Raw genomic sequence first — 13,938 nt, 5'->3', positions numbered from 1 at the left:
ATTTACTTATAGGTGGTTATCTCTGGATACAAACAAGAGTTGTTAGTTATCTCATTATCTGTGAATCTGTAAATTAATCAGTCACCATTTTAAATAAATTATGAATTCAAATAAAATGTTAGATAAATCATGCCAAACAAATTTAATTAAAAAACGACATAATAATAATAATTATATTATTCGTTTTAATAAAGAATATTTAAATAAATTAGAAAATATAATTAATATTAATAATAATAATAAACAAAAAACAAATGAAAGTAAAATGGAAATGATAAGAGAATGGGTAAATCATACAGAACCCAATTTAGGTTATAAAGAAGGTTTTGTTGATGATGCAGATGAAGATAAAGATAAAGATAATTCACAGAATAGAAATGAAATAGAAGAAGAAAAAAACGATAGAATGAAAGTAAGTTAAGTTTTGTTATTTATTTATTTAATTTAGTGGCATTATTAATAACTTAAATATAATAATTTAATAAATACATTGAACATAAGATAAAGAAGAAACATAATTATTAATTAATTAATGAAATTAGTGTTTAAATTAATTATTATCATATCATGTAGGGATACAAATATTAAATTTTAAAACACATAACACATATAAATCTGTATTTGTTGTAGGATCTGGATACGAGACAAACAAAATATAGGTGGTTATCTCTGGATACAAACAAGAGTTGTTAGTTATCTCATTATCTGTGAATCTGTAAATTAATCAGTCACCATTTTAAATAAATTATGAATTCAAATAAAATGTTAGATAAATCATGCCAAACAAATTTAATTAAAAAACGACATAATAATAATAATTATATTATTCGTTTTAATAAAGAATATTTAAATAAATTAGAAAATATAATTAATATTAATAATAATAATAAACAAAAAACAAATGAAAGTAAAATGGAAATGATAAGAGAATGGGTAAATCATACAGAACCCAATTTAGGTTATAAAGAAGGTTTTGTTGATGATGCAGATGAAGATAAAGATAAAGATAATTCACAGAATAGAAATGAAATAGAAGAAGAAAAAAACGATAGAATGAAAGTAAGTTAAGTTTTGTTATTTATTTATTTAATTTAGTGGCATTATTAATAACTTAAATATAATAATTTAATAAATACATTGAACATAAGATAAAGAAGAAACATAATTATTAATTAATTAATGAAATTAGTGTTTAAATTAATTATTATCATATCATGTAGGGATACAAATATTAAATTTTAAAACACATAACACATATAAATCTGTATTTGTTGTAGGATCTGGATACGAGACAAACAAAATCCAAGTAAGTATTAATATCAATCAATCAATCAATACTAATCAATTAATAATAAATTATATCTGCACTTTAGCGCGCTTTAATAAAAACCAGGAAAAAAAAACTTAAATAATTTATTTTTTACGTAGATTACAAATTTGTTAGTGGAGATAGCGAAAAACTTGTAGTTGTTCTTGAATAAAACAAAATACGCTCAATTTTATAGGTTAATATTTTAAAAGCTAAAAAAGGGAGAATAGTTTTTAATACTTGTTCCCTCCATACGGTTTCAATTTATTATTTTAATTATTGTAATGAAATCAATATTACAGCTCAGATATTGATTAAATTGATTGATTAATGATTAATTAATTTGATAGGTCATATACAATGTGGGAACAAAGAGAAATTTTAAAATATATTTTTATAAATAAATATGAAAACCAAGTAATGGGTAACAAAATATGGCAACGAATGGAACTGGAACAAATTGTAAAGGAACGTACATGGCAATCGTTAAGAAATCACTTTAGACGAACAATCTTAACAGAACCAACATTTAGTTTACTTGTCAAAGAAAAAGGAAAAGAACTATTAACCCTCTATCACTCATGAAAATTTTTTTTAGAAATATCTATGGATTTGACATAATGACATAAAAATAAAATATACGTATTTTTTTAATTTTTCTATATTTTGAATATTTATTGAAAAAATTTCAAAAATAGGGAGTGTTGCCCACAGGCAACACTGAGGTTAGTGGACAAAATTTATCGTATATTAACAATTTACGATAAATGAAAGTTTTTAAAACAATTTTTAGTTTTTGTGTAACATAATGCGACACCGCATTTTTCACAAACGTTATGGGTAAATCCTACGCACTTTGGAAGTTTGCATCTGATTTTTTTATCAGACCATTGTGGCCAGTGCCCAATCTGGTCTTGGCGAACCGCTTTTGGAGGCACATGTTGAGCAGGTCCATTGTGCTTTTTTGCTTGGATCTCTTTTTCCAGTGTTCGCCGAGTAGATGTACTAGGTTTTGTACCCAGTTTACAGAGGGTCACAGCAACCTCCAAACGAAAATCTGCAGATGATAAGCAAGCTGATTTTGGATCTTTGTATTTAGTGACTCTTTTATACAAAATCCAAGCATTGGCCATCGTTAAATCTAGGTAATGGTAAAACAGACGCATTGGCCACCGTTTGCTTCTCAAACGTATCTTGTAAATGCCCATAATGCTGTCAAGGAGGTCAACACCACCCATATGCCGATTATATTCTCCTACCACATTGGGTCGCTTTATATTTATGTATTTTGAACTGTGTTTATCCCATCTACGAACATCAGTTTCGGGTTTCTGACCAGCAAAGGTAGACGCCAGGGTGACAACTTTATTGTCCTTCCATGCAACAGTTGAAACATCGATTCCGTTGACATTTTCAATATTTCCATCAATATCCATCTCTGAAACTATATCCTCAAAATCGCTGAAATCTAGTGCAAAGTCGGGGTCTTCGAGACTGTCATCATCGAAATCAAAGTCATCATCACTATCTGCACCCAGAATAGCAGCAATGTCTTTATCACTAATAGAACGCTTATGAGACATTCTGCAACTAATAATAACATCTGTAAATAGTGTATGTAAATTTATAAAAAAAACTACGCTGTTCGTCTAATGTTGCCTACGGGCAACAAACTGTAATCGTGTAATAACACTCGTAAAAATATAAAATCTTGTCAGAAATAATAATAAATAATAAAGTTCAAACACTTACCTCTTCAATCAAACAAAAAAAATAACAAAAACACTTGTAAAAATATAAATTTTTATTTATTAAACTCACAGCCGAAGAGCACTTTTCAAAAATACTGTCCGTTGAAAAAAAAATTAAATTTTGCGACACGTAACGTCATCTAGTCTTGTTTTTTTGAACTTTTTTGATAGTTCAGAATGTTAACTATAAGATACAATGAATAATTTTCATATAAAATAATAATTATACATTTGGTAGTATTCCAAACGGTATGTTGCATTGTTGCCTGTAGTCTACAGTATGATACAGAGGGGGAATTAAAGTCGAACAATACAGTATTATAGTCGAATACATCTGGGTTTTGGTCGGTTGCGTTTATTCCAAATTGCAAAAAACTGTATACAATTTTAAAAATAATTTTTAAAAAGTAAACTCTCATTAAGTTCCTTTTAAACAAACAAAAAATTTTCCTTCATTAGAAAAAAATGCTGATTGAAATGTTAACTATACCGTTTGATATTTTGAACAAATTTTTAGGAAATTAACTTTAAATATTCTATGCAAAATAAGATATACAGGGTAATCCATTTTAATCGATGGACTCAAATATTTTCTAAAAAACTTACACTACAAAAAAATGTTTGGTACAAAAATTATTCAGGTTAAAGTGGGACATCATATTCTGGCGTCAGATTTGATCAGTCTCTTCTGGATTCTTTAATAGTTAACTCAGATCCTTAACAGTAGGAGATAGAATAACATTTTAAATTAGAAAGTTGAACCTCATAAAAAAACTAACCAATTTTTTCCAAAAAAGTTAGCTTTCGGAGGAAATGCGGCTTAAAAATATGACATTATTGCATTTAATCGAAAGAAAACAAACTAACTGCAACAAAAGTTGTCAAGGTCAAGGTCAATTGAGGATATTCGCCTGTGTCCATCACTTTAACCTACAATTATCGATAAACTTTAAGCGTATTTTCTTTTGATTAAATGGAATAATGACATATTTTTAAGTCGCATTTCCTTCGAAAGCTAACGTTTTTGGAAAAAATGTTTTAAACAAAATTTGTTAGTTTTTTTATGAGGTTCAACTTTATAATTTAAAGTGTTGTTCTATCTTCTATTTTTAAGGGCCTGAGTTAACTATTAAAGTATCCAGAAGACACAGATCAAATCTGACGCTAGAATATGATGACCCATTTTAATCTAAATAATTTTTTTACAAAACATTTTTTTGTAGTATAAGTATTTTAGAAGATATTTGGGTCCATCGATTAAACTGAGTCACCCTGTATTTTAATGGATCACTCAGTGTGTTTATATTTTTCTTAAGTCGTATGTAAATATGGAGAGTACTTATTTGTCTTATTTTTCAGCTTTAATATACCAAAGAAGAGCATTAGGCCTAAAAGGGCGGCAACTATGAACGTCAACTACGAGGAATCACCACCCCAGAAAATGTAAGGCCTTCGGGAATTATCTTTTATTTTTTTAAATCACAAATTCATATATAAATGAAATAATAATTCATCTAAAGTATATTAAAGTAATTTTTTTTTAAATTAATAATTCCATTTTGTTATTAATTATCATTACGGTAGTGACTTATTTACACCCGTGGAGGCTGTGACTCAATCGAAATCACGCTAAATTTATATTTTTCAGTTTGTTTTTATGGTAAAATACAATTCATGAAGACTATACGAGAAGGAGACTTAACTCTGGATTTCGGGCAATGCATTCGATGGGCTCATATTTTTATTTTTATTTATTTTTTTTTTTTTTCGCCATACCTATGCTGGATAGCTTTTTCCATAGTAAACCACGATCAATGCTATCAAATGCCTTTTCAAAGTCTATGAAACAAAGGTAGATTTTTGATCTTTTAATAAGTAAATTACGGTCGATAATCCTTTTTAACACCAATACGTTATCCATAACTTCATACCCAGGGCGAAATCCAGCCTGATTTTCATTAATTATGTTATTTTTCGTACACCATTGGAGCATTTGGTTAGTCAATAACTTAGTATACAATTTACTAATATTGGGTGTGAGGGTTAGCCCTCGATAGCTTCCTGTGCTACTTATTTCACCCTTACCTTTATAAATATTCACTATTAGTCCAGTGCTCCATTCTTCCGGGAATTGTTTATTCTGCATCATAGCCTTAAAGAGTTTAAGTAATATAGCTGCCAAATTTGTGGCAATACTTATGTGCAATTTTAATACACTCGTTAAGGACACCATCTATTCCTCCAGCCTTACCTGTTTTAATAGAATTTATCACCCATTCTATATCGTTGTTGTCTATCTGAATGTTGCTATCACCAACACTTATTTCCGATTCACTTATATTAAGCGCATCAGAATCCAGAAAGCTCCGTTCTCCGTATAATTTAACATAGTGATTAACCCATGTATCAGAATTTATATTACCCCTAATATTCATTTCTTTCCTTTTACAATTGTCACTATTAATAGTTCTCCATAATGCCTTCATATCGTTTTTGCTGAGAGCCTCGTTAATACTTGACACGAATTCATTTTTATAGTCTTGTTTTTTTTTGTCACATAATAGCGTATACTCACTTTTACTAGTTAAATAGAGTTGTTTGTTAAAATTATGCCTGAATCTCCTCATTGCTCTCAGATTTCTTTTAACTTCTCTCCTTTTTTCTTTACATTCTGCATCGTGCCATTTACTATGAGTTGATTTTGGAAGATATGCATTATGATGATAATTAATTTCAATTTCCTTACAAATAAAGTTCATCCATTTTTGCAATACTATGACAGCCTCGTTTATTTTACTTTCGTAAATCATATGTTCTATGCCAACAAGGTAGATATTGGATTCTAAAGAACTGATTTTATTTTTTATGCTAGATTCTGATTGGGTAGACCATCTATATTTAGTGAGGATTTTAGCATCATAGGTGTCTACAGCCTGATAATTACATTCCTCGATAACTAGTGAAATTTCTATGGGAAAATGCAGCGACTCAATCATTTCTCCCACATTCATACTCAGATTATTCCCCCACAGACCTTCAGTTACACAAACGTAGTCAACCACACTTCTACCGTTCTTTGAGACATATGTCCATTCCCCTTCACGGTCACCTTCAGTTCTTCCATTTAATATTATGAGACTATTGTCTTTCACAAACTGTAGAAATTTGTCACCGTATTTGTTTTTGTATTTATCCTTGCTGCATCTCGGTTTAATCATGATTTTATTGGTGTATTCAACACTAAAAAATTCTTCAGGTTGATTGATTTGATCTGGTTCGTTCCCTATTCTAGCATTCCAATCGCCACCGATGATGATTTTAGCATTAGGGTGTGACTGAATAAGAGAAACTATTTCAGATTCAAGTAAGACAAAAAAATTATTTTCAGAGTATTGAGAATCTTCTGGTTGAAGGTAAATGACCCCTAATAGTAGTTGCATTCCATCATATTCAATTAATACCCATAAAACACCATTCAGAGAGCTTTTGATTTCTTTAACATTCTTGCAAAACTCACTTCTATAAAAAATTGCTAAGCCTCCTGGATATCTGCCTTTACCCGATTTTCTTTCCCCGCTTTTAAACACACCTACAAAACCATCTAATATGAAAGTTTCTCCCTCTCTTGACCACGTCTCTACTAATCCAATAAAACTAAATTTTTTTAAATACTCACTAACATTTTTATTACAAAGCTTCTTTTTGATGCCTTCTATGTTCCAAAAAACTATATTTAAATCTTTAAGTTTTTTTTACCAGAAGTGTTGGTGCTATTGATTTTTTTATATTCTTGAACAATTCTATTCACTTCATCCCCTTCCTCCGATGATTGAGGTATGGGTCGCTTAGATCTTTGGGTATTAAATTTTTCGTTATAATTTTCTTGCCGCTTCCTTCTGTTCTCAGCTTCCCTTGCTCTTAATATCTTGGGCAAATCATCATTAATAAAAATTTTCGTACCCTTTAATTTAGTTCGTTCTCTTATAATTTGAGTTTTAATCTTATTATTATTTAAATGAATACGAATAGGCCCGGGCTTTAATGCTGTGACACATTTTCCTAATCTATAAGATTTTTGAATATCTTCGCTTTTCACATTCAATTGTAGTTTTGAGTTAATCATTTTTAAAACGCTTTCTTCAACATCTTCCTCAACATCGGGACTCTCACTTAACCCATAAATAATCAAATTATTGTCATTTAATTTTTTTTCCATTTGCAATATTGTTTCATTTTGTGACTCAACTACCCTTTCCAGTTCAGAACATCTAGACTTAGCTGTTGGTTCATTTGTTTCAATTCCTTCATCTCGTTCATTATTTTATTTTCGTTTAATTCCAATCTTTCGTTAAAAAATGTAGAAATGGCTTGAAACAAATTTTTATTAGCTTCAGTTAATGAATCCATTATTTTTTTTTTTTTTTTTTTTTTTTTTTTTGGGCTCATATACGCCCGGCACTTGTAAATTCGCTTATCTGAATTTGGCGGATCTGATTGTATTTCACAACCATGCGTATTAGTTCTACGCAACTTCACATATACTATAATAATTATACTATACTATGCTATGGTATACTATACTATGCGTATATGCATGCCCACTCAAAACCCAGAGTTAAATCTCCTTATATTAGAGTCTTCATGGTTTAATTAGCCAAACCATTTATCATTTTGCATTTTATTTTACCATTTCTCCGTGGGTGGCGTTGCTAAAACGATGTCTTGACGTCACTGGCGTTTGAATTTATAATTTAGAAAAACAATTTTCAATTGTAGAATTACATGAAAAAAATATTTTTTTTTAAATTTTTCTTATTAATTAAAAGAAGCTATTTGATTTTCAGAAGAATCGTCAGACGAATGCGACGAAAGTAATGAAGAAGTAAAAGCTAAAAGGTAGAAATTAGAAAATTTTACTAAATTATACATAATATCAATACACAAAAAATAAATCTATAAGATCATAATAAAAAGATTTGTAGTCCATTTAGAATTCGAAGCAGATAGTGATTTGCTTCATATGATGACTCCTATGGATTCCTAAATACTAGGCTTAACGTGCACGTTCGTGGCTTTTTAAACTTTACAGTGAAAGAGTCAGGAATTCACCATTTTAGCTGGCGTAATCCTAATAAATTTCTCCAAAAAATAGTCCGATAATAAAATACGCTACGCATTTATGAATCCTTCTATCCTCCTTCGTCATACTGTCACCTAATAAATAATACGTCATTAAAGGTAGATCCTATCCACTGCGTATTAATCTAAAATTTGAAAAAACCCACGAGTTAGTAAAAAAACTGCTTCCTTTTCGAAAAATTGAAGTTCAAACACTGATAGGTAAATAAATACAATAATATAATTTTACAGGGTAAGTACTGTAACTGTTAATTGTTATACTGTTTGGACGTTTTCGTATTTTATTGATAGTTTGTGAGTTTTTAATTAAATATCATTAAATTTTCGGAAGATTAAACTACTAGACGTACACTAAGCTTCAGATTTTCATTGTTTTTAATTTCTTGAGGAAATTTTATCGAAATAATTTTTAACATTTAATCTTATTAATCATTGATAAAATATAATAATAGTTATGTAAAACGAATAAATGAGGATATGATAAGTCGTACAATATGTAATAAATAAAACATGATGTATTTCATGTACCCCACGATTCACATCCATGCTTTAACGTACAAAATCGCTGTTTCTCCACGAAAAATCTTCATTATAAAAATCAAAACTAATACATATAATTTAACACTAAAAACGGTTTTATACAATATTAAAAAAATAAATTAAAATTTATAAAAATAGAATCTTAAGTTTTTTGCAATTGCTTATTTACAATTAATTTTATTACCATTCGATTTAAATACGCCTCCTGGTTGCATTTATTTATTTCTATAATATTGATAAGCCTCTTTACTAAATACCAATATTTCTGCTGAATAAATAAAATGGCAAAGAATTTAAGTTGGGACAACTCGATCCTTTGGTGTACCCATTTGTCTTTTAACCAATGCTTTCATTTTTTCCACTGAGAAGAATGATTTCAGTAAGAACTATAAATACGAGCCCCTATAACACAATAATTCTGTATCCCGCCGTTTACTTTTAAAAACTATTTTCAAAATTTAAAATATTACCATTTTAATTCAAACTTCGGATACTGACAAAAAAACCTTTATTGTAGGGGACATTAAAATAAACATTTCAATCCAAAAATGGTGGTACAAAGACGCTTCGTTACTATGAAATTTGTCGATATAATTATGAATCACCTTGTATACCTTTCAAATTTATCATAAAAACGTGAATGAAATTCATACAAAATTAAGGAAGAGATCGATTTTAAAAACATTTTTCATATTAACTCGAAATTTTAGTTGTAGTCTTGTTAGCTGTGTAGTTAATTAAAGACTGCACATCGCAAATTTCTAATAGAAACAAACAGCTATTCGCACCGTGCGCGAGTTTCGTTTCCATGACAACGATACACTACTTTAATTATAGAATTGTATGGATGCATATATAATTGAATGGATTCAATAATTTTAATTTGACATTTTCTATAATATTAACATGTAAAGAACTGCAAATTAGTCATAACAGCCCCCTTTCACTGGAAGCGCTGGCATCGATTTTATTATCCCTACCATGACTACGCACACAACGAATAGCCACTAATTTAGCTTGTTAAAGTAACCATGTATAAATGAGGCTGTTGAATTTTCTTTTTAAATATACTATTCATAAGCCATTTATTGTTAACGTGGACAGCTGTATTTATTGGTAAATATTTTTTAGATAATTTATCAATTTCCTTTTCACCATGTACAACATATTGGGCTTCTTGAGGTTTGTTACAGATTGTACCACCAACAAGCAACAAAATATCTTAACAAAGTATTTTTATTTTCAATCTTCGATAAACTTTTTGATACAAACAGTTTGATATTCGAAAAGACATCTGGAAATGGTTGACTAGGTGCCTGTTTAAATTCGGTTTTAATAATTTTCGAAGGTGATTGCAATAAATTTTTTAATTTTCTTTTCTTTGCATCCTTTTTTATTGCATTTTCTTCTAACTTTATTTTTATGGAAGCTTTTAAGTTCTCTTTCGAATATTCATTATTATTTACTTCTAACTTTATTTTTTTCGAATCTTTTAACTTTTCATCATTTTTAACTTTTTTCGAATTTTTAACAATAACATCATCGAAATTCGGTGTTACTGTATTAGAAATATCAAAAGTTTTCGATGATGTATCTTGTTGTAATTTTTCGAACAACGTGTCATCCATATGTTGTTTAGATTTTTCAACTAATTCTCGTAATTCTGGTAAAGATGTTGCAGTTTCCCAATTTTTATCATCACGTATTTTCGTAACACGAGGAAATCGTATTGATATTTTATCCGCTGTATGTACACCTTGTTGGGAAAATTCAGCACCGGTAATTTCCCATACAGGTTGCTTACACGGATCTCTTGCAATAAAATCCGGTACCATTACTTTATTTACATTTAACCAATTTGGAACCTTATTTGGATCACAACTTATTTTAATCATGTTAGGTTCCAATTCAGTTTGTAAGCGTTCTAATGTTGCATCATCGTGTCCTGTATGGACTTTGGATGAAATTTTGAGCTCCATTTTCTCCAAAACTATAAAAGATAGAATTGAAAATTTGTAGGTAGCTTCAAATCTTCCACAAGACGACTTCGAAACAAAAATTTTCAAGAAAATACCTCGAAAAACTTCCGAAGTTTTCAAAACTAAAATAAATGAAACCGCCATAAATGTGTTAGGCTTTTTAACATCCCTAATTTATTAAAAATAATACAAGCACTAATATTCAACATTGTTTACACAGAATATTTCAACAATGAATGCAGCCAATAGCTTATTTTTACTTGTTTAAATGAGAAATTTCGATTTTTCTAGAAAAGTTTTTTTTTTCTTCTCGTTTTAGAAAAGGATTTTTTAGTTTCATTTTGACCCAAAAAGTATAAAAATCGGATCCCTAAATAATTTTTGAATAAAATCGTATACGAAGAATGGTTTCTCGGGGCAATGTCTTAAGAAGCTAGTCATTCAATCATAAAATTATTCAAATTTTCGTACATTGGATTATTTAGAAAGTAATTAAAGCTCAAGAAACATAAAAATGTACCTTATTCGACGATTATATGGTTTACGATCGATGACGGTAGTGTATAAAGAGGGGAGGCGGAAAAGGGTTGAAATTTTTAAAAAGTTGGCGAACAATTATTATTTATTTCAATATTAAATCGAACATTTTATTAATAAATCAATCAGCTTACAATAAAATTATATAATTTAGTCAGCCCAGTAGATCTTCATTTAACGTTGTGTACTTTTGGCTATTTGTTCCTTCAATACTAGAATACTTGTACGTTGTTCTGGAGGTAACATAGCTATTTGATCGTCTGATAATTGTAACACTTGCATTATAAGAGTAGCCTAAAACAATCATCCAATTTTAAATAAATATTCATTACTTAAATAAACCTTTTGTACCTTTTCTTGATCTGAAGCTCCTGATGGGCCTATATTTGGCGATAGCCCAACTGGCATTCTTGGTAATTGTGAACCGGCAGCTAATATTGGAATATTTGGAGGTGGTCGTATTGGTGCTGCTACAGGAGTTGGCGCGTAACCTGCTGCAGATGTATTTGGAGCTGCTCCTGAAACAAAAACCTTTTAATTAACAAAAAATATAGCTCTTTGTCCCGGGATCCAGGTTTTAAAGTTTCGGACCAAATATTATACTTTGACTCTCAAATAATTAGAGCAAATAATACACATGTAGATTTCATCATCATTCAAACAAATCCTACAAGTTAAATTTTCTAAGATCTTATGATTATGAAGATGGTAGTTCAACCGACAACGTCCTGTCAAAAGACGAACTATCCTTCTCAATTGTATTAGTCAGTCTATGACCATGACTGTGATTATGGACAATTTTGTCTGTTACATACCCTGCGCAAAATCTTAGTAATCAAAATGGGCTTGCTGTAACCACTATTTGATTCGATAAATTACGGAGCATCTTGCTATAATAATAGCAGGCTCAGGTGAGAGAAGTATTTGGAGGTGCGCCTGCTAGCTACATCCCCTATTATGCCTGAGTGACTTAGTACTCACAATAGCCTGACTATGTTATTCAATTCTTCGAAGCAATCATGGACAATCTTGAATTGAAATCTCTAAGCCAAAAAGGCCCGAAGTGCCGTCAGAAGGTAGCAAATACTGCTCACTAAATAGTTAACGCGACCTAGTCTAACATGCCAATTCAATACTCATTTTCAAATTTTAAGATAGTTCACTCGTTGTAGTCAAGTTCATAAAAACATGCTCTTTTATGCGTACACCATTTTGACAACATTGTACAATACTAAGACATTGTATCTAGACATATAAATTTATAAATTGTTTTTAATTTTTATTTTTGCTTACATTTTTAACAAATCAAGAACCGTTTCTTGTTATCAAAAAATTCGCCAGAATAATACATTATTTTTAAAGAAAATGGTGAGAACCATTTTCGAGAAATATACATGTTAATTTTGATTGTTAATATTTCATTCTACAAATGGTGAAAAAAATATCTTTTCATTTTATGCGTGAACTACCTTAAAACCACATTTTACCTTTATATAATAACTAGCTGCGCCCCGTAGTGTTACCCGCGATTAGAGATTTTGGGAGTTTTAATCGTCACTGTATAATTTAATCAAGCCTTCTAGAGAAAAATGCGCTAAAAATCTATTTCACGAACTTTTACAAAACTCTTTAATAAAAAACACGGTTCCTGTATGCTATCCCATAGGAACCGTGCATTTTTTCGGGATAAAAATTAGAATATGTAATTTTTGACCCTTAAACTACCACTACTTATACAAAAAATCATATCAATTCTTTGCTCTATTAAAAATTAAAACAAATCTATCGGGATCCATACATTTTATCGAAATGAAAAGTAGCCTACCCTTATGGAAAAAATAAACTGTTACAAAGTCATACAAAGAGTTCTTAAAGTTTTACTTTCTCTTACAAACTCTGAAAAAGTCTTCTAAACTCTGAATAAGATCTAATAAGACGTCAAAAGTAGAAATTATTCCATCTTTTGGGCCGCTGCCAGAAGAGTTATGAAGAGTTATTCAGAGTTAATAAAACTTACTAAAAGAGTTAGTAAGACTTTTTCAGAGTTTTTAATACTTAAAAAAAGTTTTGAATAATTTTTTTGAGGCTGTAAAAAGAATTATTCCGACTTTTTAAAACTTTCAATGGTAAATTTATAGGCTATAAAAAGAATTAGTAAGAGTTTTTAATACTTAAAAAAAGTATTTTATAAAAATGTCAAAAGAATTAGTAAGAGTTAGTAAGAGTTTTTAATACTTAAAAAAAGTATTTCATAAAAATGTCAAAAGAATTATTCAGAGTTTTTCTGACTTATTTTCTATATTTATTAAAATTTTTTGCGAATTACATTATAATTATTATTTCAGTTATCGTTGTCATTATAAATTCGTCAAGTGAAACTTAAATATCAACACAGGCAAAATAATTTGTTACTGAAAATCTTAGTGTACTAACCTGGCATTATATTCTCCTAATACAAATTGAAGAAAATTGAAGTAATTTTGGCCAAAAAACACAAAAAAATGAGAAAAAATCCATCTATCAATTTTTAAACAAAATTTTCACATGTAACAATTTCAAGACAAATTTCACCAAAAATTATGAAAATTTTTAACATTTGTATTAGGAGAATATAAGTTGAAAAGGGAAAAAGTAGTACCTGATAGGGAAATGGTAAGTAAGTGTTTTCACCCTGAAAACCTTT

The 13,938-nt window shown here is 29.3% G+C and overlaps 2 protein-coding genes across 6 annotated transcripts in view; one reads left to right on the top strand and one right to left on the bottom strand.

Moving 5' to 3' along the window:
- Positions 1–249: 249 nt before the first annotated feature.
- Positions 250–8,053, top strand: LOC123295096. Of its 4 annotated transcripts, none has more exons than XM_044876315.1 (4): positions 250–412; positions 1,278–1,306; positions 4,420–4,503; positions 7,905–8,053. In XM_044876315.1, the coding sequence occupies exons 1-4, from the start codon at positions 266–268 to the stop codon at positions 7,933–7,935; spliced, it is 291 nt and encodes a 96-aa protein (XP_044732250.1). In that variant the 5' UTR covers positions 250–265; the 3' UTR covers positions 7,936–8,053. The 4 variants fall into 4 exon arrangements, with proteins under 4 accessions (XP_044732250.1, XP_044732248.1, XP_044732249.1 ...); XM_044876314.1 differs by lacking the exon at positions 250–412 and adding an exon at positions 897–1,059; XM_044876313.1 differs by lacking the exons at positions 4,420–4,503; positions 7,905–8,053 and adding an exon at positions 1,660–1,987.
- A 3,308-nt stretch (positions 8,054–11,361) lies between these two features.
- The window catches only part of LOC123294861 (erlin-2-like), a 79,598-nt gene continuing 77,021 nt past the window's right edge, over positions 11,362–13,938 (bottom strand). For both annotated transcript variants that reach the window (XM_044876037.1, XM_044876040.1), the window contains exons 2-3: positions 11,607–11,773; positions 11,362–11,549 (exon numbers count right to left, since the gene is read on the bottom strand). In XM_044876037.1, the coding sequence (XP_044731972.1) occupies positions 11,430–11,549; positions 11,607–11,773 (287 nt within the window). In that variant the 3' untranslated portion in view covers positions 11,362–11,429. The remainder of the gene's footprint in view (positions 11,550–11,606; positions 11,774–13,938) is intronic.

Source organism: Chrysoperla carnea, chromosome 3 (genome assembly GCF_905475395.1).
Source record: "Chrysoperla carnea chromosome 3, inChrCarn1.1, whole genome shotgun sequence".
Lineage (NCBI taxonomy): Eukaryota > Metazoa > Arthropoda > Insecta > Neuroptera > Chrysopidae > Chrysoperla > Chrysoperla carnea.
Note: the sequence above shows the minus strand (reverse complement) of the source record. Positions and strands in the feature narration are given on the sequence as shown.